This window comes from Capra hircus, chromosome 5 (assembly GCF_001704415.2).
Source record: "Capra hircus breed San Clemente chromosome 5, ASM170441v1, whole genome shotgun sequence".
NCBI classification, from domain to species: domain Eukaryota; kingdom Metazoa; phylum Chordata; class Mammalia; order Artiodactyla; family Bovidae; genus Capra; species Capra hircus.
In genome coordinates this window covers 70,104,623-70,128,423 of record NC_030812.1, presented here as the reverse complement: position 1 = coordinate 70,128,423, position 23,801 = coordinate 70,104,623, and the positions used below count along the sequence as shown (strand labels likewise).

At 47.2% G+C, this 23,801-nt stretch overlaps 2 protein-coding genes across 2 annotated transcripts in view; one reads left to right on the top strand and one right to left on the bottom strand.

The window, feature by feature from the left end:
• The window catches only part of SYN3 (synapsin III), a 475,640-nt gene that overhangs the window by 154,550 nt on the left and 297,289 nt on the right, over positions 1 to 23,801 (top strand). The gene's annotated exons all lie outside the window — the stretch shown is intronic.
• TIMP3 (TIMP metallopeptidase inhibitor 3) overlaps positions 1 to 23,801 on the bottom strand; it is a 58,834-nt gene that overhangs the window by 6,139 nt on the left and 28,894 nt on the right. The window contains exon 2 of the mRNA XM_018048225.1: positions 6,796 to 6,878. Coding sequence (XP_017903714.1) covers positions 6,796 to 6,878 — 83 coding nt within the window. The remainder of the gene's footprint in view (positions 1 to 6,795; positions 6,879 to 23,801) is intronic.

The following is a 23,801-nucleotide window of genomic DNA, read 5'->3' as shown; positions in this document are numbered from 1 at the left end:
AGCCAGTCACACCTCCCATTCCATGTTATAGGTGAGGAGCCCAAGGCCCAGGCAGGTTACGTGGCTTGTCTAAGGCCACACAGTTGGTGAGTGGCAGAGACAGGAATGTAAGCAGGAGAACTTCTTAACCATTATCCTATGCTGTCTCCCTGGCAGCCTCACAAGCTCATGGCTAAGGGCCTCTGATGCAGGCAGGTGCCATTTATAGCTATGTGCCTCCTTCATCAGCATATGCTCAGAGCCACCGGTGTGAACATACTGGAGGCTGAACCCACTTGGTGATTCTAGGTCAAGTCCGTGAGCGTTCTGCAGGCCCTGATCTGTTGAGACAACTGTTAACCGTGTGAGCTGGCAGGGGTGGGAGGGGGCACCGAGGTGTTGCCGAATCCCATTTTCCCCCAGTTCTCAGCCCTGGATGGTTGGTGGTCTCTGGGATTATCCCAGGGGTTTCCAATAAGACAATGTTTCTGCTTTAGTTCTGGTATGCATTATTAATTTACTTATAGTAATTAATAAAAAGCCAGACATCACCTCACTGGTGTCTCATCTAAGTGTCTCCCATTCAATCTAATGGGCTGTTTTTTCTCCCTGTTTTCTTTTAAGTGGTGATTGCCTGGCAGGGGTAGGTGGTCCATGAGCCGCCCCCTGCACCATCATAATGGGTTTGTTGGACTGACAGGGTTTGGGAGCTACTTCCTTTTTAAGGGGAGTACTGTTCTAATTGTGTACAACCGTCAGTGCAGGTGCTTTTAATTTACCTGGCCTCCCTTCACAACCCTCTTCTCCCTCAAGGCTCTCCAGCTAAACAAGGAAATGCAGCCAAGAGCAGGGGGTGGGGGTGACTTCTGTTTTCACTCAGTTTTCAGTTATGCCGCGGGGGCAGGGGCATGTCGCATCCCACCCCCCAGTTCCTCAGTGGTGGATGGTGCCTCTCTGGCTCTAATAGGAACCGTACCTAAGAGGGCTGCTGCGTGCGTGCCATCATGTGTGGCCCTGGGAGAACATCCCTTGCATTTACTCCCAGGCCCAGCAACGTCTCGTTTTGGTGTGGATTACCCTTGACTTTTTGGCAAGTGTTCGAATTCAGTGCTTGCTCTAGGTTTTTCAGGGCAGCCTACTGGAACCTCAGTTTATTCCATGTTGGTCTGTTCCCTTTATCTCCTCTCTGCTTTATGAGTGAGAATCAAGACCTTGCCCAGTAAGAACTCAGCTTGTTGAAATCAGCTTAGCATCATTGCTACTTTTGAACTGAAGAACACCTTATTTTAACATGGTTTCTAGCACTTACACACAAAGTCAGAATCTTAATACATTATAAATGACTGAGTCTGACAAATACAGAGCTGCCTTTTAAGGTCAATTCTGAAAATAACAATACATTTGTAGTAAATGTATGGTAAAGTTAAGCCGATTTTTACTCATTTTGTTGTCTTTTCTTTATATTAATCTAGTTTAATCTAAATATTGATTCTAAAGTATTATTATGTCTGTAGCCATAGAGACCTAGAATTGGTTTGAAAAATTTAGAAGGGTTATAATGGGTTTATATAGTGTCTTAAAATCAAGAGAATCTCAGAATTGGAAAGGTGGTTAACCTAGTCCAGCCAATGCAATGGAGGATTAACGGTAAACTCAGCTTCTATAGACAGACAGCTAGAGTTTGTATCTTGTAGCTTCTTGGAAAGTTGTTTACTATCTTTGGGCCTCAGTTTCTTCATCTCTAAAATGGGGCAAATCACCCGATGCAAAGAACTGACTCATTGAAAAAACTCTGATCCTGGGAAAGATTGAGGGCAAGTGGAGAAGGGGGTGACATAGGACGAGATGGTTGGATGGCATCACTGACTCAGTGGACATGAGTTTGAGCAAACTCCAGGAGACAGTGAAGGACAGGGAAGCCTGGCACATAGCAGTCCAAGGGGTTGCAAAGAGTGGAACGTGACTTAGAGACTAAACAACAACCAGCTGACTTTATAAGGTGTTTTTGAGAATTAAATGCCTTAGAATAGCACCTGGCACACATTTAGTGAAAGTTAGTTTAAAAATAAGTTATACTGAAGTTTGTCATGAGCAGAGAGAAGAGTTTGGTCCCCTTCTTCCTACATGTCTTGCCCAGCCTCGTCTCTTGGTACAAATAGTTAAAGCTGGTTTCAGAAGTAGGCAGGTTGCTCCTTCCCCACTCCCCACTGGCTTTATTGAGGTATGATTGACAGATAAAAGATGTATCAAAAGGGTAAGGTATGCAAGGTTATTTTAATATACGTATATGATGTGATTACCACAAGGAAGCTAGTTAAACACATCCATCACCTCACATAGTTACCTTTTTATGTATGAGAACACTTAACATCTACTCTCTTAGCAACTTTCTGGTATGTCCTACAGTGTTGTCAACTACAGTTCCCATGCTGTCCGTTAGATCTCCAGAACTCACACATACTTCAGTACTGAAAGTCTGTATCACCAACAGACTTTCACCAACATCTCCCATTTTCTGCATCTCCTAGATCCTGATAACAATCATTCCACTCTCTGTTTCTAAGAATTCTACTATTTTTAGGTTTCACAAATAAATGAGGCTGTATAATGTTTTTCTTTCCGTGTCTGGCTTATTATACTTAGCATAATGTCCTCCAGGCTCACCTATGTTGTCAGAAATTTTCCTTTTTTGAGGCTGAATAATATTCCACTATCATATTTCATTGCTATATACGTACCCACACACCACACTGGACTTTGCAAGCCTCTCAGCCTCGCTTCATGATAGTAAGTACATGAAGTTCCAAGAGCTTAACTTCCCTTGGAGTGAAGGAACAAGTAATGTGAGAAAGGAATTTCTGAGTTTGGGGAGTTCTACCTGTTTCTTACGGAATGTCGTCTGGTCTTTATCAGTATTCGCAGCATGAACTCTCACCACTGTGTCAGATATTTCTGGCTTGCCTGTGGAAGATCAGCACTGTGCTGGACGCTGCTTTATAGCCTGAACTCATTTAAATTCACGCTGGTTCTTACAAGCAGTCGCGTTTCAGAGGCAGTAGAAACCTGCCTGACGTACCAAGTGCATGGGTTTTCTCTCACAGATCAGGCTGTCTAGCTGGGGAGGCAGAGCACAGGAGAACAGAGGCACAGGCACTGGGCTGTGGAGGGGCTCCCCCTCCCTGTGGGCTGGCCGGAGGGAAGGGGAGAGCAGGGAGGGGGCGGCCAGAAAGGCTTCCAGCTGCAGCTTCAAAGGCGAGATGCTGCCATTGCTCATTTTGATTAGACAAAGCCCCGAAGGAAGGAAGTTCTGGGGGCCAGGCAATCCAATTGTCCTGCAGATCTGTCCTCCCCAGGGTCAGGACATGCACAGCACATGACCAGCGGGCCTTCCCATGGGAGTTTCCCCGAGACCAGCTGGGACATCATGTCCCCCACATGCTGTCCCCTGTATCCAGTCTGAGAGCGGGTTTCCTTGGCATAAACTATAGCCACAGCAAAGCAGATGCTTTCTCATAGTCCTGATGAGAGATAAGGTCCCCAAAGATTAGAACATCCTATTCTGGAAACTTCCACCTTTGCTCTGCAGCCCAGCACCCCAGCCCTAGCTAATCTCCAACTTCAAGTTTGCAATAAGCTGCCTCAACATTCTAACACCCTCCCTGTCTCTCCTCTGCACACTCAAGATATACCTGAGAGGGTGACTGGAGGCTCCAGAATTAGCATATTGGAGGGGGTCTGCCTGCCTTTCATCTGGTGAGAAATTTGGGGGTGAGAGGTTGGGAACTCAGAAAAGAGAGAGGTCAGATAGGGCAGCTCAAATTCTCACGTCTTCTGAGTTCCTTTAGCCGTGCTATAAGGGAGTCCTTGCTTTCCCCAGCTGACTCTCTGGTTAGACTCTAATCCTCTAGAACAAAGCGCCCAGGGATCAGTGCCAAAACTCCTGCAGGCTCCCCTCTCAGGCCTCTTCCCCTTTCTTCCTACAAAGATTTTTTCCGTACACCCTTTGCAAGTCAAGAGCTACACTGCTGGATGGCAAATCCACAAACCCAAGCTAACCTCCTTTTGTTTCCTAGGGGAATTATATACAAATGGCGTGTTGGGGGGGGCCCCCCAAAGTGGGCAGGAAGGGTGAATCAGCCTGCTGCTCTGTAATCTCCTTGTAGGCAAAAACTCTAATTTCACTCTAGTCACCAGTTTGTAACTAAATGATCTTGACTGTTGAATAACCTTTCAAGTCTCACCTGTAAAATAGAGGATAATGTTTATCTGTTTCATCAAGTTGTGAGGACTGACCCATGCAAAGGCTTATCAGGATGCATGGTACATAGTAAATGTTCATTCACTGTTACTTGTATGGAGCCTTGTGTTCATTATAACAATTATCTTTGTATCCTCAGCTCAGAAAAGCACAGTGCAAAGCACAGAGAGGGCAGGGAGGAAGAGAGAAAGGAAGTGAGAGAGGGGAGGAAGGCCTACTTCTGCTCCCCTGCCCCGTACCTTCTCAGACCAGCCGACCGGTACCTGGAGACCAGCAGAATCCAGTAGCCTCTCTGGATAGGAGGGCAATGACCAGTTTTATGGCTTATCTAATAGTGGGCTGGTAGCAGGGGCAGAGTTAACAACGGTACTAGATGGTGGTTGATGATCGAAGTAGGATTTCAGGGAGATTTGGGGAGTCATGTAAAGAACACCCAGGGTTGGGAAGGAGTCCTGACACCTCAGCTTGGGAACTAGATTTGCCTTTAATGAAATGTGTGATTCTGGGCAACTCATTTCCCTTTGAGCCTCTGTCACAAGTAAGACAGGGAATTTTATTTTCTAACGCCCAGCACTCTGATCCATGGACCTGGGTGAAAGGTGGTGAATGAACAACGTAAGACCAGCATCTTGGGAATGGGTATGTTTTCTCTGAAGCAGATAGGTGAGCAAGTGTCATTTGGCCTCTAAATGATGCCCTGCGGCTGTTCTTACCCCAGTGAGGCAGGAACGGGACATTGTGCCCACAGCAAGGTCTCTGGTGACCCTGGCATCCAGGCCTTGAAGGAAGGAGAGGAGCTGGGCAAGCTTAGGAACTGCTGCCCCCAGCTCTTCCTCTCCCAGCACTCTGCTAGCCACAGAGAGTCTCACACAATGTGAAGGGCTGTTTCAGAGCAGACAGGGATGCATCTCCTGAACCTCTGCCTTTGTCTAATCTGCTTTTGCATCTGCTTGCCAGCTGCCAGTGGTTACACAGTGGGTTTTTGGGTTGTTACTGCTCTTGTTGGTTCCCCCTCCACCCACTCTTCTTTCCCCATGGCTGTCTGAAGACATAAGCTGGTCCCATGACCAAGCTTGGGCAGCCAAGGGCAGCTGGCCAGGGCTGACTCTGGACATTACATAACCAGAAGGCTGTGGATGTTTCCAAAATTGAATCCAAAGCAACAGGTTCCGCAAACTCAGTACATCTAACCTCGGGCTTCAGGACGCAGGAATTATGAGGCCTGGAGGTCTGCCTCCAAGATGGCTGGGTACCACCCATGGCTGTGTTTCTTCCTACTTCTCAATCCTACCCACGAATTGTTTCCTGTGCAGGGTTTCAGGCCAGTGGGTCTCACCCTCATTCCCTCATTATATGGAAAAGCATTTACTGAGTCCCTGTTGGTCCCACTCTAATTGCTGGGAATGCAGATATGAGCACTGAGTTGTACCCAGGCTGGCAGTCCACTGGGACCTGGGCACACCCCATCTCAAACTCCTGATTTGCCATGCACGTCTGCTCTCTCGCCTGACTATAGTTCCTAAACATAGGGACCGCATCTCCCTTGTGGCCTCCAGAGTTCCTGGCACAGAGTGCTGCATGCAAAGAGGTGCTTACAAAGTGAGGGGGAGGGATGATGGGCCAGCTGCCAAGCTGTTCAGGGTAGAGCCCCAGTCCTCTGTGCCAAGGCACCCAAACTAGCTCCTGCTTAGAAGCAACACAGTCCACGTCCCAGGGCACTTAGAATCCTGAAATGCCTGAGCCAGGAGGCTCTTAGGCGTGCTCAGCCCAACCCCACACTGTTAACAGATGGCAAAACTGCGCCCAGGAAAGGGGACGGTTCAAAAGCAAGTGAGCTGAGACTAGGAGGTGGGCTCCCTAGGTTTCGAATCTGATGTGCTTTTCCTGAATGTGTTTCCTCATGTTAATGTGCTCACAAATATGCTCAGTTATATGAATATGCTTAGTAGATGATGCTAACTACTGGGATATGAGAAGACAATTAGACCCAGGAAAGTAGGGAAAGAGGGTGCAGTTCCTACTTTGACTTGAGGTTCCTGTGATATAAGTTCAATGTAAAGTTTTGAGAGGTCAAACCTAGGTTATAACCTTAGTGACTGCATAAAAGTAGGCATTGTTTAATCCTAAAAAGTCAAACCTCAGAAGAGCCCGTAGAGACCCATCTAGTCAACATTCCTACCTGCCCCCATTTTATAGATAGAAAGACTGAGGCCCAGGGAGGGGCAGTGACTTAGCCAATAGCCCATAGTAACTAGATAACAGGACTGTCTGCTGTCTGGTTTCAGAGCCCAGCTTCTTAACAGCTGCCTCTGAGGGACTCCACCTGCCCTGGCTCCGGGATGAAACGGCCACCACCACCACCACCCTTCCCTTTCTGCTGCCTCATCTATGCCCTGTCCTGCCAGGTAGAGGGGCCATGGCTGGGGCTCAGACACCAAGCAAACATACACTCTAAGTCCAATTCCACTTGCCTCCACTGGCCAAGACTCTCTGACAGAAACCTTGCCCCCTGCCCGCCCCCAAACCCTCCTGGAGCCTGGGACTGGGCTATCACTCACCTTCATCTGCTTGATGGTGTAGACCAGTGTGCCAAAGGGCCCCTCCTTCACCAGTTTCTTCCCTACCACCTTGGCCCGGATCACTGGAGAAAAATGCAAGACAAACAGGGAGGTTAGGGAGGCCTGAACCATATGAGGGACCACATCTCAGAGCAGGCATCTACCTGTCCGTGTGCCTAGAATTGCTTTCTTAGTAATAGTGAGGTGACTGGAATAGATGATTGTGTTTATAAGAGCAAGAATTCAGATAAGAAACCCTGGGATTGGGGGAGTAGGGGGCAGGGAGAAGTGGAAGAGAAAAGGGAAGCAGACATCTTTGGAGCTAATTTCCCTAAATGTTCATAATTGCTGTCCAGAAATTTCTAGGCTGCAGTCACCCCTGAAGGAGTGACTCTATGGTTTCACCATAATCCAAAATCTTCTCATGTCAGTGCTTCCTGCCCTCTCTTCATGCACCTCTGATAATCCCGTGGTCTCTCAGACCCCTTTCTGAGCTCTTCCTCACTTGGGACTTGTGTTGCATGCCTTACGTTTTGCCATATCCTGGTACACCCACAGGGTTGTAACGCACCCCCGTTTCCCTCCATGCCCCAGTTGGTTCTGTGATAGGGCCCTTGGTACCCAGCAGTTAGATGGCATGGGATGCAATAGAGAGCAGCTCAGTGAGGGTGTGGTAGAGGAAGAAGCAGTTGGGAGCAGGGGCTTAGGAGCCGACTGAACTTTCCCAATCCCAGCCCTGTTCTTTATGGTTATTATGATTGTGGACAAGTAACTTTGTTTCTGGCTTCCAACTTCTATAAAACAGGATAATAATGTTACCAGTTACCTGAATTGATTAGGCAAGTAATGCATGTGAAACTCTTGGCGCTATATCTCGGACACAGTGTATATTAGGTAAATGTTATTACTGTCATCATCATTATCGTCATCACTGGCAAAATGAAATAGGCTGACCATGGAAGGATTGTTACTAGGAAAAAAATAGCTCCCATTTATCACACACCTACTATGTGCAAAAGTACCTTTTACTTATTTACTCTTCACAACTGCCTTACAAGGTCAGTATTAACATCCACATTCCACAGATAGAGAAACTGAGAGAAATGTAACCACTTCCTCTTTCTGAACCTCAATTTTCTTATCTGTAAAGAGAATGTACCACCTATGTCAGGGAATGAGGATTGGGAATTGGAATGAAGATTAAATAAAACATCTCATGAAATTTCTTATTATAACATCTGGTTGAAGGGAGTTGCTCAGCAAATATTAGTTGATTATGAATATAAAAAGAATTAGATCCAGTATGACAAAGACTTTAAGAGAGGTGTTTACTATATGCAGTAAGAACATAGATGAAAGGGATTGTCTTGGAGATTATAAGAGGCTTCTTTTTCTATAGTATGTGAAGAAGCACCCAACAGTTGTCTTCAAATAGAGCTTAAAATGGAACTTGGAAACTGCAAAGAAGTTTCATTCATTGACTCAGCCAAAGAAAAAATTGTCTAATAATGAGAACGAGCAACAAAGTCAGGGAGATCGAGGTGATTCCATCATAGGGGCAGAGAGTGTCTCCATCAAAGGGAGCTGGATTCTCTCATTGAGTTAGCTGCTCAGTCATGTTTGACTCTGTGCAGCCCCATGGACTGTAGCCTGTCAGGCCCCTCCGTCCATGGGATTTTCCAGGCAAGAATACTGGAGTGGGTTGCCATTTCCTTCTCCAAGGGATCTTCCTGACCCAGGGATTGAACTTGTATCTCCTGCATTGCAGGCAGACTCTTTACCATCTGAGCTACTAGGGAAAGACCTTAACCAGAATGGAATGGATTTTGCATTTATAGTAACCATGTTTGAATTACAGATTGAACTCTTTCAGTTCTAGGATCTTATGACTCTTTTTTACCTCAGGTTGCATTTAGCCCCAAAAAGAGTAGATGCTCAGTAAATGTTTGTCAAATAGGTTACTCTTTACACACACACAGACACACGTGTACACGCACACACACACACACACATGTACACACGCACGTGCGGGCACACACACACACACACACACACACCTGCCTATTCTGGTAAATCTGTTATCCTTCCCCATTTTGGATGTCCCACTGCGTTTCTCAGTTCATCGTCTATTCCCCTACTCCAGCTGAGTCCTATCCTGTTTCTCCCCAGATGAGCTTAGAATCTACTCTCCTAGTCAGACATAAAGTCAGGCCCCAGATGAATCAAGGGCCCCTCCAAACTTCAGCTGCCAGGGATGGCAAAACATGGAACCTATTGGCAAGTTTAGCAATTTAGGCAAGGCAGCTCGGTGTGAAAGAGACAAGTGATTGTTTCCAAGTCTGCTGTGAAAAAAGAGAGCTTGGCGAGATCCCAGGCCAAGCTCCCTAAAGATTCTGCCTCCACCTTTGTGTCCAATTTTGAAACAGCATCCTTGGCAGGAAGCCATCCTCCCAGAGGCCCCAGGGACTATTTCCTCTACATTAACTCCCACAGGCAGGTTGTAACAGCTTAACTGTTGGGCAGAAGGCATCTTTGCCAGGACTTTCCTATTGATTCTTCCTGAATTGATTTGGCTCCATCTTTTGCTGCTTCATTAATACAGAAGGTAAACGAAGGAGTGAGTCCTTGGCTTGGGAAGGAAAAAAGCAGAAGGGATTCCTTTAAATACTAACATCTACGCTTTCCTGGCTCAAAAATGGCTTGCCTTCGTTTAGACATAACATGTCATAAGCAGACCTGTTCTATAAAGCTCGCTACTCCTGGAAGCTTCTGCATGCACAGGGAGCCAGTTCCTTCCTTACCCTGAAATGGTCCGAGCTTAGAATCTTTCATCTGAGAATAGTTCAGGGTAAAGTAAGTTTCTGTAATCGGGAAGCCACATTTGAGTTGGAGCTCCATTATGTACAGCCTTCGGCAAATTCTTGTATCCCCAGAGCTCCTTCTTCCGAAATCTCTCTGACTGTCTTGGCCCAGTGCCCCTCACGTGGCTTCTAAGTGATGTACTTATTACTAGTGAAGAGCAGCATGACATAGTATTTAAGAGCCTGGTCTCTGGAACCTGACTGCCTGGGTCTGAATCCCAGCCCTGATGCTGTGTGACTTTAGGAGAGTTACTAAGCCTCTCTGTGCCTTTGTTTCCTAATCTGTGACAATATCTCATAAAGTTGCTATGAAGGTTAAGTAGTACAAACACCAAGGACAGTGTGTGGCTCATCCCAAACCCTATGTGTTTGCCGTCACTATTATTAGTATTTCTGCCACTACCATGACTTGTGTTATGTGACCATCCTGAGCATCTTTAAGCTTCTAACATGCACTAAGGCCTCCTTAGCTTACAGTGGGTCTCACCCTCTGTGGGGCTTCTCCTTAGGACGAGGAGAAAGACAAGCTCATCAAAATACTCTAGTCTTGCAAAATTTCATTGAGAGGTGGTGGAACAGACATTAACCGGTCAGAACAAACTTACAAGGTGTTTTTAAGCCTGGGGCACCCACTCTATCACAGGTGCCTATCTCATCTCATCACCCGTATGTAACCCAAGAGGGACCTGCCAGGACCAAACAAGATCCGATGGTCCTGGTCCAGAAAGACTGAGGCAGGGATGACCCAGCACAGAGGCCACACCGAGTGTTTTCCATACACAAACAAAATTGCATTACACTGAACTGAAATAACATTCTGCTCTCACAAATAGATCTGTAAAGTCTGTCCAAAGTAAAATCACTGGCCAACCCCAAATCCGCCTATTCGGTTGGTGAATTAATATGTCTTTATTTGCTTCAGTTTTTCCTCTGCAATTCAAATTGTGTACTATTTTGTACTTTCCTGTTTGGCAATCAGGATGCCCCCAAGGCATTTGCTGGCCCGGGGACCAGAGTGGACAGGGGAGGTGCAGGGAGGTCATGGTTCAGCAACAACAGAAAACAGTTTCCAAACTTGAAGTTGGCAGCAGGTCTGACCGTTCCCACCACCTTGATGTGGCTGCACAGATGGGCTTGGCTGGGCACAGGCCTTCTTTATTCTCCTCCCTGCTGGCAGCAGCCCCTGCGTTGTCTCCCCAGTGTCCTCCAGCAACTGAACCTACATGGGCGTGAACTGGATAGGTGTCCGGGAAAATGGGCTGGGTACTGTGGAGGTGACAGCAAGAAACAGAAGTCCCATTTCCCACCTCCAGCAAGTACCTTCTAGCAGGAAGACAACGTTAAAATTTCATGGCTAGCACCAGTCAGAGAAGTGGGAGTGAGGTGTAGCCTGAAATCTCAGTCTTGGGGGCCTTTTACACTCCTGGGTTTCTGAGTATATGGAGTTCAAAAGAAATAACTTACAAGCAGATAAGAAATTGACCAGGCTATAGGTACTTATACCATTGGCATATAGATATTTAAATGTATGCGCTTGTGAGTGTTTAGTCTCTTTGCAACCGTATGGACTATAGCCACCGCTCCTCTGTCCATGGGATTTTCAGGCAAGAATACTAGAGTGGGTTGCCACCATTTCCTGCTCCAGGGGATCTTCCTGACCCAGGAATCAAACTCGTGTCTCTTGTGTCTCCTGCATTGTAGGTGGATTCTTTTACCCACTGAGCCATCGGGGAAGGCCAAATGTATGTGGGGCCCTCATGAATATACCATACATCTTAGGATCCAGGTACAAACATGTATCTCTATAGAATTATCTTTATTTCCTTTAAATAATTTTTTTTATTTATTGGGGAAGGAATAATAAGCGCTTACAAAAACAAGTAAAACAAGGCACATCCCTTCCAGAAATAACTGTATGCTGCGTGCCCCCACCCATCCATGGTAATATAGACCACAAGCAGCATAAATTTTAAATGAAAACCAATTTTGATGCCAACAGGGTTCTGCTTCCAACACAGCTTGCTGGTGTGTCCCAAAAGTGCACATCTGCTGTTCATCTCCATATTCAGAGATTCAGAAAGGGGCTATGAGCTGGCTCTACCTCCTGTCCTCTCCTTCCACCTCCTATCCAGCCATCTTCAATCAAATCCAGACCTTTCTGCTCCAAACTGTTTGGAATTTGACTAAGTTTGAGAGCAAAGGATCCCTTACCTGAATTAATATATACCAAGGGAAGACCTTAGATTCTGCCTATCTTTTAGTATCCTCTCAAGAGCAGTACAGAGCCTCTCCGTGATGTAGGAGTTGATTCGGCCATCTCGTGGTCTAGTGGGTGAGATACTACCTCTGACACACACACACACACACACACACATACACACACACACACACACAATCTGTGACACACACACACACTCTGCCCCCATACCTGTCTCTCAAAGGCCCTTTTGCTGGCTTAATGTACAGTCTTTAGGACAACAGTGAGAATAACTAAGGCACATCTGGCCAGAAGACAGAATGAACTTCTGCAAAAGTAGAAATCACTATTAATGTCAACCCCAGAGAAGTGCTGTCCTGACAGCAGCAGGCAGGATCTAGGTAGGTACAAAAGCCTGGACCCTGGGATCACCCATCTCTTGGGTCTGGACTTAAAGGAAGAGAGGGGTCTGGGAGTTTTAAAATGATGCCCGCTCCCATGGAAGCACTCTAGAAATCAGGAAGGGGGGATGTCTGCAATCCAGCTTGTCTAATGGTCGCCTCATGTTTATTTGCCAGTTGTCATTCTCAACAGGGTGACAAAGGAAAGGTCCTTTCTGAGGTCAGAGTACTCACAATAAAGGCAATAAGCAGGAGATTCTGTAGCCCATTTGGCTCAGCCACTGAGCAATTCTCGCTTCCTATGCATCGTGGACAGCCTGCATTTCAGCCTTTGCAAGTAGGGCAGCATTAGGCTCTCTGACTTGTCCGGCTGCCTTTCCACTAATTAACCATGAGTTCCTTGCCTTTCTTTGCATCACGTCAGTAAGTCTAGGGAAGAGGGAAGGAACTAGAATGCATTGGTGACAACTACCACGCATGGAGCCCCTCTGATGTGCCAAGCAGTGTGTACATGTTATCTCACTCTATCCTCATGGCAGCCCTGTGAGGTGACTATTATGGTCCCCATCTTCCAACTACGGAAAAGAAAATCAGATACCCTGAGAACAGTTTTGCGTCCCAGTGGGGGAAGAAATTGGTAGGCCCCCAAGAAAGCAGACTGGCTCCACACTTTTCCGTGAGATTTATACTGACTGCACAAGAGTTCGTACTTTTTCTGCACCTCCTCCCCCTGCCACTGTCAGTGCTGCTAAGAATCAGAGAAGAGGACTGTCTCTAGGAGGAGGGACCCCTTTATAATTCCCTCTGACCCCCGCATCCTCTGACTACCCACTTCCCTTTCCAGTCACTGACACACATGTCCTCAGATTAGTAACAGTAATCCACAAGTAATCACCATCAGCAATATAAGAGTATCATTTGTTTAGTATCCTGTGCTCCCCATCAAGGCTTTCAGGGAAAAAGAAAAAAAAAACTAAAAACCACAAAACCTAATGATCCATGAGGTTTATTATCACAACACTATGAGCCTGAGGTTAATCAGAGTGATTCATTAGGTGAGACAATGCACATGTAAAGAGGCACTTTGTAACCCTGGAGCTAAACAGATGATATATGGCCGTGTTTCTGGTGGAGAGTGCTTGTAGATTCTCAGATGTACTAATCAGAGGGAGACAACCAGGGACCCAAAAGATTCCTATAATTCAGCCTTTCCTCATCTACTGAGGGTCTTTAGCATCCACCTCCTTCAAGCACCTCTTCAATAATCTGCTGCCTCTTTGGGGACAAAAACTTTGATGACACTTTGATGATGTCCATGTTTGAGGAAAGGGCCTTAGGAATTAAGGGTGGGAGGCAGAGGTCTACGGGGTCCACCCTAACTGAATCCTTCTGGTTCCCAGTCTGTTTGTCATGGCCACCCCAAACCCCAAAAGCCCCTCTGGAGACACTCAGAAGCTGAAAGGTCAGATCAGGAAAGCCCTATGGAAGTGACCACGATACACTGGAATGAACATGCACAGAGCACATGGCACCTGGATGAGGTAGTTGCCCCTCTGGGTGACCTTGGGCAGGACACTTCCTATCCAAGCTTTTACATTGGCGTGATGATTACCAAGCTCAAAAGGTTCTTATGATGACCTCATGCACCTCCCCCACTCTACCAAAACTGCTCTCACCCATGACCTCCATGGTACTCAGTGCAGTCAGCAGAGGGTTCACCATCCTCTCACTCACACGCAGCCTGTGCTATTCATACCAGCTGTACAGCTGACAGCGCCCACATTTTTGCATCCTCCAACCTAGAACTCCCATGACCTTTGCCTTATATATCCAAGAGTCTACATTTATATACCTGGAAGTCTAAGACAACATCTCAAATTCATCCCATCCAAAGCTGAGCTCCTGGTAACAGCCCTCACCCACACCTCGGCCTCCCGTCAGCTTCCCCATCTCAGGAAATGGCAGCTGGTTCCACACCAGCATACCACCTCCTTCCTACTTTCCTTCACGCCAAACAAGCCACCCTTTCCAGGCCTTTGCCACTGCAGAGCCGCTGCTGGAGCACTTTTCCTTCAGTAGCCACATGACCCCCTCCTTCACCTGGTCAGGAGGCCTCCCCTGACCCCCTACATCCCTCCCCCAGGCATTCCCTATATCTGCCAGCCAGCCTTACTATGCTCAACACACCAGCCCCCATCTGCTGTATTACAGAGACCTTGTGTGTTCCTTGATTGTCTCTCCCCACTAGGATGTAAGCCTCATGAGCAAGCAGGGTCTTTGTTCTATAACTACTGTAACCCAAGCAACCAGGAAGAGAGCCTGGCAGATAGCAGGCCCCCAGTATATACTTGCTGAGCACATGAAGCTAAAAGTGCCACCCACATGGAGGACAATTTAAAAAAAAAAAAAAAAGCTCCTCTGAGCAAGTTCTGGCAAATGACCAAGTCTTTCTGAGACTTATTCTATCAAAAGGGGCTAACGGCAGGCCCCAGTTCACAGGGTCAGATAAACATCTGTCCAGTGATAGTTTATGGTACTAAGTTCACAGGGATCTGGAGATAAATGAAGGCCTGGAGGAACTTGGAACAGTTACTGTGAACTACGAAAGACAGGAAAGGAAACAAGTGAATGATATTCAAACCTGGCAAACACAGCCACTATGCCACAAAGAGGGGCAAAGCCTGTCCCAGGGAAGGGTGTCAGGAGGTCCCTAGAGGTGGCATCTGATTTGGGTCTTAGCTCATTTCCTGGTGAAGAGACTCAGTTTGCTTCATCTGAATCCAGAGGAAGTATAATAGAAACCCCCAGACTTGGTGGGGAGAGCCTAAGCAAAACAGCTGGGAGTCAGCAGAGTCCCACCTTTCCGGGAAAAAGGCCCTGGAGAACTCGAGGGGTGCCGGCAGGCAGGGCAGGCTGGGCAGGCTATGTGGAAAAGAATGCTCCTCAGAGAAGGCTCACAAATAGGCTTTTCCTGCATCCTGTCCTGGCCCCCCGAGGGCACTTCTGTCTGTTTCAAAGGCCCTTTTTGTTGATGTCAAAGCCAAGGCCAGACTCTTAAGATGCACTCCCAAACAAGATAGGGAGTCTCCAGTTCAAAGCCTGTCCTGACTAACTCTTTCCTTTAAGTAAAAATATTAATCTTGGTTTTATTTAAGCAGGTTTTTTTTTTTTTTTCTTTTGGCAAGAAATAAACCCCTGCAGCTAAAAATAAACCCGAATACACACACACACACTCAGAAAAATCTGGAGGGCTGCAAATCATTTCAACCCAAGTTTCCATCTCAGGGAAAGCTATTAAAACCCAGAGGATATTAAAACCTCTTTCTGCACAGACTCTTGTTTCTCAGTGCCTGCTGGTGTCCTGAGGTCCTCCCCGCTGCCCCCGCCGGCAAGGCTGTCCTGGGGATGCCCTGTCCTGGGACTCTTGGCAAGGGGCGGAGGGGGCTGGCAGGGTCCTTGCTCTCTTCACCTCGTAAGCACTGGATTTCTGCATGAGCAGGCCAGGAAACACAAAGGGGCCCCTGCTGACGTCTGTTGTATGTGAGATGAAGGGGCCAGAGGAGGGAGGAAAGGAACACAGTCCCAGAAAGGTCAAGTTCCCTGGAATTTAGAAGTTATTGAAAAGGGAACACAAACAAAATCTGCATCTCACTCCTGCTTTCGTGTTTCAAATGGTGACCTCAATTTTAAACTTCTAAAAGGCAAAATTTAAGAGTCACTACCTGGGCACATGCCTAGACGTATTAATACATGTCATTTCTAATCCAACTACTTGTAAAGTCAGCTACTATCAATTTCTTCTAGTGGCAACGGCCACCTTGGGGAAAAGATAAGAATCATTTGGCCCAGGAAGAGCAAAGTCCCAGGACTGGCTGGTCCTTGAATTCAGGGCTGACTCACCTGGGGCTTGATGACCAACTCTGAAGGGAGATGCTGTTTGTGTGATCTGGGTTTTCTAGGAGGCCAGTAAGGCAGCTGCCCTGAAGTTCTCACCAAGCACAATTAGAGTCACAGAGGCTTTTGCTCTGAGAATGCAATCAGGAAAGGAGTATCAATATCCCAAAGCACAGAAAGTGGGAAAGGTTGATCCTTCACCCCCTCATTCTCCCAAGAACACATAGCAGCAACAATCCCATCCTAAAGCTCCCTGGTTTCCCAGCATTGACAGGATTATTTTGAGGAGCTCAACAATGTATATACTGCTTCCAGAGCTGGGACCCTACCTCAAGATCTGCCCTCCGCAGCGTCCATCACCCCCATTGCATTTGCCTCACTGCACTGGCCTGTCCTGTAATGCCCCTTGTCTCTGTGAGGATGACTTTCTCCCTGTGCATCTGTCCACACAATCTTTCTTCCTGCACAACGCACCCAGGTGAAATGCTACCTCCTCCTGGAAGCCTTCTGTCCTTCCCAGGCCACACCAGTCCCTCTTGTCTTCTGTTCAGCTTCTTTTCTTCCCATACAGATTTCCTAATAATCAGTTTCTTGGTGCTCACTGGCCTGCATTATTGAACAGTGGGGGCTGCATCTGGGGCTCCAGCACCAAGTCCAGTGCCTAGAATGTGGCGAGGGTCCCCTAAGAATGTTTATTGAATGAAGGAAAGGATGACACTGCAGGAGGGAATCAGAGGTGATGCAATAAGGGGAGATGGGGATGGGTTCATGTTTAGGCTGTTGGAGTAGGGGGTCCAGAGTCCCTGAGGGTCACCCAGATAAGAAGAGGGGTGCAGGGAAAGTGTGATCCAAGAAGCCAGAATGAGACTCTGATCCCAAAATATTGAAGATTCACATCTGAAGAGGTGAGTCACAGGGTCCTGATACAGGAGACACTGGTTAACACGTCTCTGGAGAGGGTCAGCACCCAGACTCCACCCACAGATGACAGACCCAAGGCCTGGCATCCTAATGGAGGTCCTCCTCCTTTGTCCCCTTCTCTCTCCTCTTCCTCCTCTTCCTTTATTATGAATGATTGGAATTAATTCATTCACTCATGCTATTCATTCAGATGTATTTGAGGGACTACATGCCTCGGGTCCTGTGCTGTGCCTGGGGTTCTGCAGTCTGCAGGGAGAGGAAGCCCCTATGTCATGGAAGCTTACTTCTATCTTGTGACATGAGAAGCCAGGTGGTCCTAGTCAGAGAGCCATGGGGGCATGCAGCAGACACACCCGGCCAAGCGAGGCATACTTTCCATGCTTGGGGTGCCGACAGTCCCCTTCTGACCATGCTTTGCAGAGCAAGAGCCTCAGTGATCCTAATCATGCTTGGTGAACACTTCAAGGTAGTTGACTCACTGGCCTCCTAGAAACCCAGATCACACTAGCACCATCTCCCTTTGAAGATGGTCCTCACTCCCCAAGTGAGTCAGCCTTGAATCCAGCCCTGGTGGTGCTATGAATATGTCTGGGGAAGGCATCCTGCCTGAGCTGGCATCTAAGAAATCACCACAGGTCAGCCAAGAGAAAGAAAAGGAAAAGGTCTTCAGGTAGAGGTGGAGCCAGAGGCAAAGGCCTGGAGGCAGGAGAGCCCAGCCCATTACAGTGACAGAAAGCAGAATGTGAGACAAGGGGCAGGGGACAGTGAAATCCAAGAGGTAGGCAGGGACGTGGCCTGTGGGGGAGGGGAGCCTTGTTCCAGTACATGGCAATGTCATTTCTCAGATGGGTTTTCACTCTTTGAGGGCAGTGATGAAGACGTATTACTTTGTCCTGCCAGCAGACCTCATGATAACATGGGCCTAAATGAGTAGGTGCCACAGCCTCAAGAAAGACCTAGAAACAAGACTAAGCCTTGCTTGCCCCACTAAGCATCAGACTGACCAGTGAGCCCATTCCAGTTCACATCCTATCTGTGATCTTCAAAGTTAAAATTTAATGAATCTGTCTGCCCCACACCCTCCTTGCCAGCCCATTAACCTCTTCTGGGAGTTTTCCAGGGTGTTTTGTCAGGTTCAGCTCCAGTGTGTCTCAGAGTCCAGAATGCACACCAGCCTCTGGAAGGTTCTATCACACTCAGTTCAGAGGTGCTGACCTGCTCACTGTCATGCAGGCACATGGGTGAGGGGTGCACAGAACACCCCCCACCCACCAAGTACTCCAGCCCTCCCCAGGGGCCCATGGGAAACTTTATCCCACACAAGAGGCTACCAGAATAGCAGCCTGGTCTTCAACTATGGCCCCTTTGAAGCAATGCCCAGAAAAATACCGTGCCGACGAATGGTTCTCAGAACTTGGAGCTCTCAGGTCAGGTCACTTTGTGAGACCAGAACAGCTGGCAACATCTCAGGAGTTGTCTACAGTATTTATCTTACTTTCCTACTAATTGGGATGTGTTTGCTAGGAGAACTGGGCGACTCCAGGATAGGTCCTGGAGCAAGAAAGCCAAGGGACTGCCCTTGTTTGCACACCAGACCTGCAGATGGCTCTTTGCAGACAGCGAATCTGCCCCCAAAATGCATCAGAGGTGGGTAGAAGACTTTGTTGTGGTTTCAAGAAACAGCAGTGTCTGCTCTCTACTCCATCTCTGGGGACTATACAGCACAGATGCCGAGAAGACCCTGGTGCTTTTATACCTTACTCGTTGAGTAGATTGTAAAACAGTCACGGCTTCTCCTTCCTCTCTTCAGCTTCCCTAACTTCAGCCAGAAAGATTGTGGACCCAAATGGACACAGCTTGGAGGGTGGCACTGAAAGCACGTGTGCCCTTGTCCCAGTTCACTCAGAATCTTTCTTCCACACCCTCAGCTCACCCCAGAACCCAGGGGGAAGACCCTCAGACCAAATCAGGTGTGAGAAGGACTAGGCTATACCTCTTCATGCTCCAAGACAGTGATCAGGGACAGCTAAAGCGCAGGGAATAGAAAAAATGGCTAGAGATAAGATCTATGTGCCTTTTAAGGAGGCCAATCTCAGTTTTAAGAAGAGTTAAGTAGAGAATGTTAACTGCTGCCCTCTTTGGTCAAAGTGGGTAACAGCAGGATTACACAGTCTATCCTTGGTATCTTTGAACAACCTGCCCTGGCCTAACAGTGTGATTGGGAGGGGTGTCAGCGGTAAAGAATAAGACCACCTACCCTTTGAACAGTGCTTGACCCTCTTGTTCATTCAATAAGTATTTCTTGAGTGACTACAACTTGCCAAGCACTGTGTCCCAGGTGGAAACACATAGGAAATAAAACCTTACAAATGTTATATCTAATCCTTAAAACTAACTCACAAGATATACAGTATGATTTCTACTGGGTCAATAAAGAAAACATGACTCAGGAGAGATAAGAAATTTTTCAGAGGTCATATGGCTAGGAATTCAATCCACATACACCTAACAGAAAGCTCAGCCACCTTCCTACAACCTGACATTGTACAAATCTGGACATTCACCCAGGAAGTCAGATGCATCAGAAATGCAGAGAAAATGAAAATCCTTAAGGCTGACTTATCAGAGAAGGACTTATATATGAGACAAGATGCTGAGAACTTGGAGGTGGAGTTAACTTCCCCAAACAGAGTTAACTTCCTAAAGCCTTATGGTTTGGGGGCCAGGAGCACTGGTTTGAGGACTAGGAAAAGTGGGAAGGAGGAACAAGCAAACTTTTCTGGATACCTTATCGATACCCTGGTCTAACCCTGCTCAGCTGCAAGGCCTCAGGTAGTGTCATTCCCTTTGCATAAGACCTTCTGCTTCCCTTTATCTAGAACTCCTATCCATCTTTTATATTTCAACTCAAAGGGCATTTTCTTGGAGAAAGCTTTCCCTGACCCCTCCCCCAACATCAGACCAAAACAGGACTCCTGTTAGACCTATCATAGTCCCTGGTATCTGAGTATATGTTTGTGCATTCACTTGAATGTGTCTTTCCACTCCTTCCTTTCCACCTCACTAAACTGTGCTGGGACCATGCCCTGTTTGGCTCACCATTCTATCCCCAACATCTCACAGCATGCCTGGAACATAGTAGGTGCTCAGTAGATAGTTGCTGGGTGAATAGGTGCTTGCATCTAGTCCTAGCTCCCACTACCCTTCCTCTGCTGTATAGCCATTCCACCCCTATAACTGGCTGTAACTTTCCAAAGTCAGTTCCTCTGCCAGGAGTGACCAAGAAGAATGTTTGGTTTTGATAATGGAAAGAGAAGAAGAAGGGTGTTCCAGGCAGGGGGACTGCATGAGCAAGGGCACAGAGGTCAAACTGAGCCTGCAGTGTCAGAGGTCCCATGGCTAAGGGACCATGAAGACCTGGTGGAAAGGAGCAGAGGAGGCCCCATTAGCTCATTCCAACCGCAGCAAATGTCAGGTTCTCTGGGTGACAGGAGCTTGAATGCAGGCCTTCTCAGGACTGCCCACAAACTGGGCCTACAGACAATGACGCTGCTTCTCTGCGCACAGGTCTTCAGTCCCCTGAGCACTCCGCACCCAGTCCTGTCTTGGTAACCTTACACTTAACTGTATTTAAGCATATGGGTGTCCTGGAGAAAGGACTTCTGAACCCGGCCCAACTCTTCCAAGCTGGGCCAGTACATAACTCTCCAAACCTCAGTTTTCTCATTCTGAGGAAAGGTGAATAGCACATTTGTGAGGGTAAAAAATAATAAAGATGGAAGCCACCTGGCATAAAATTTTCCAAATAAACCCAAGTCCCCCACTTCCCCCACACTCATCACTTCCTGACATACAGGCTCATTCCCTCGCAGAAGAGTTGCCTGTGGACCAAGTGGGACTGATGAGTGTTAGAAACACGGAGAAGCCCACAGGCATTCTCCAGATCTTCTGCAGGTCCCTGTCCAGCTGCCAGAATGGCTCCCTACACCAGACCAGACCAGTCATGTTTCTGGTTCTGTGGACCACCCAGAACACACCTGTCCTGATGGAGCATCTGTTCTCCAAAAGAGGGCTGGCCCAATAAACAGTGCATGTGCTGGATCACAGCCAGCCCTGCTGCTGGATGCCGGGTGACCACAGACTACCCCCATAAAGTGACCTCCCCCCGCTCCCTCTGCTGTACATCTGAGGGTGGCCAGGGCTTGCAGTCACAACACAACACCCAGAACTTCCTACTCAATCTGTCCATGGGCAACTCACACTAAAATGTTGGCTGAGATAAGTCTCTGGAGCACATCCCCAGTACCCGCAGATGTTGCCACCTGGAATGACACAGAACAAATAGGGACACATTTTCCTTGATATGCCAGTGCTTTTGGAGAGTAAGTAATAGGAGTCTCAGAGATGAACATGTTTGCCAGACACAGCCATAAAAAACAGCAGAATGGTCATTGGAGGCTGTGCCCAGCTTTCCCTATTGATAAGAATACTGTTGTCATCAATTATAACACTAATTATAACAGTCATTAATTATAATTAATGCCATCATCCATCAAGCACTTGATATGCACATGTATGCTCAATATTTGGATTATTCCATTTGAGCTTCATTCAGTTCAGTTCACTCACTCAGTCATGTTCGACTCTTTGCGACCCCATGAATTGTAGCACTCCAGGCTTCCCTGTCCTTCACCAACTCCCGGAGTTCACTCAGACTCACGTCGATTGAGTCAGTGATGCCATCCAGCCATCTCATCCTCTGTCATCCCCTTCTCCTGCCCCCAATCCCTCCCAGCATCAGAGTCTTTCCCAATGAGTCAACTCTTCGCATGAGGTGGCCAAAGTACTGGAGTTTCAGCTTTAGCATCATTCCTTCCAAAGAGCTTCATTAAGACTTGGTAAAATAAGTGCTATCATTAGCCCCATCTTGTAGAAACTGAGGCTTGTAGAGAATGAGTAGGATGTGATGGACAAAGCATGCCGGTCCAGGCAGCCTGACTCTGGAGCTGCTGTTTTCCACCGCTGGTTCATAACTCCCTTCCAAAAGCACGTGTGTGACTGCAGTGTAGGGTGACAGACATATTTCTTAGGCCACAGACTCTAGATTGGTGGGACCTTCACAGTCACTCATCCTATCATCCCAGGATTAGTCTGGCAACTATGTAACAGTGCTGACCTAGATTCCATGTTGAGCCATTTCTTGACTGTTCTAAAATTCTCTTTTACACTGGCACTCTGTGGCTTCCTCCAACTAGCTGACACTTTGGGTTTACACAAAACAAGATATCTGAAGAGCATGGTCATGTGCCCCACATAGTCTCCAAGATAAGAATTTGCCGAGATATTGATAGTTTTTCTCCAACTATGACATGATTCCAAGTCTCTTTCTCTGCCTCACTTGGGGCCTTGAGCTCCCCAATCGAGTTAGTTGAGGAAGAATGCGGATTTCCCAGGGGCTGCTGATCAGTGTACAAAGTCAAGAGAGACCTCACCCTCCCCACTCTGCATGCTCTTCCTGATAGATCTACTTTGGTAAAGAATCTGCCTGTGAATGCAGGAGATGCAGGTTCAATCCCTGGGTCAGGAAGATCCCCTGGGGAAGGAAATGGCAACCCACTCCAACATGGACAGAGGAGCCTGGTGGGCTACGATCCATAGGGTCACCGAAAGTCAGACATGACTTGGTGACTGAGCACACACATAAAGAACTCTACTTGTCCTACTAACTGTTCTCTTTTGGTATGGAAGTAAAGAAACTGGGGAGGGGTCTTATTGCATAGAAAGTATCAAGTAGTAGAAAGAGCCCTGGGCCAGGAGTTGGGAGAGGGATCCTCTTTCTGGTTCTTCCACACATGTGCTCTGTAAGTTTGATGAATCACTTACTTCTCTGACAGTACTAGTTTTTTATTCTGAAACATAAAGGGCTTGGATTATTATAAAAAAAGGGCCCTGCCTGTCTCATAGGGCCCCTCACAACTTAAAGGGCTAAGGTTATTTTTCCATCACCTTATATCTCTAATTCATTCATTTCCCCTGGGTTCTACTCTATCCATTGGTAATGGGCCAGGATGTCATGCTCTCCCTGTTTACTGCGTCTCTAGTCATACTTCTGAAAAGTTCATCAAACCTGAGTAAGTAATTAGGATGCTGTAGGTGACTTTTCTGGCGTTGTCGTAAAAGTCTTTGTTAATTGGACTTTAAATCATCCTGTCTGGATGATTTGCAGTTGCCAAAACTGGGGACTGCAGCTTGGATGGAACTGGCTCCTAAGTCACCCACCCAGTCCATCAACTGCACAATCTGAGTCATCCTTACCAATCTGTTTTCTTTGAGCCGTTATCTTATTTTTTGTAGTAATATACTGTTTTCCAGGGTGACAGTCCAGTAAAAGATTATTTCCAAGAATGTCAACAAACCTGGGACAATTTCAGTGCTTAAAGTCATTATGGGAGCACTGTACATTAATGCCAGGTCAGGCCTCCTCCTCTGAGTGGCCCCATATCTACCGACAGAAGGATTCTAAAAATGCCGAGAAGAAGGCTTCTGCCTTTAACCCCCCAATTGTATATTAATCCAAGGTAAATAAGAATGACTCCAGGGTGGCACCTGCATGGGGACTGTGCTCTAATGGCCTCACATGTACTAACTGGGAATATGCCACATCCATGGAGATGAACTCAGTCACCCTTGCCCTGCTGATTCAGTTTCACAGCAGCCAGAACAGTGATCCAA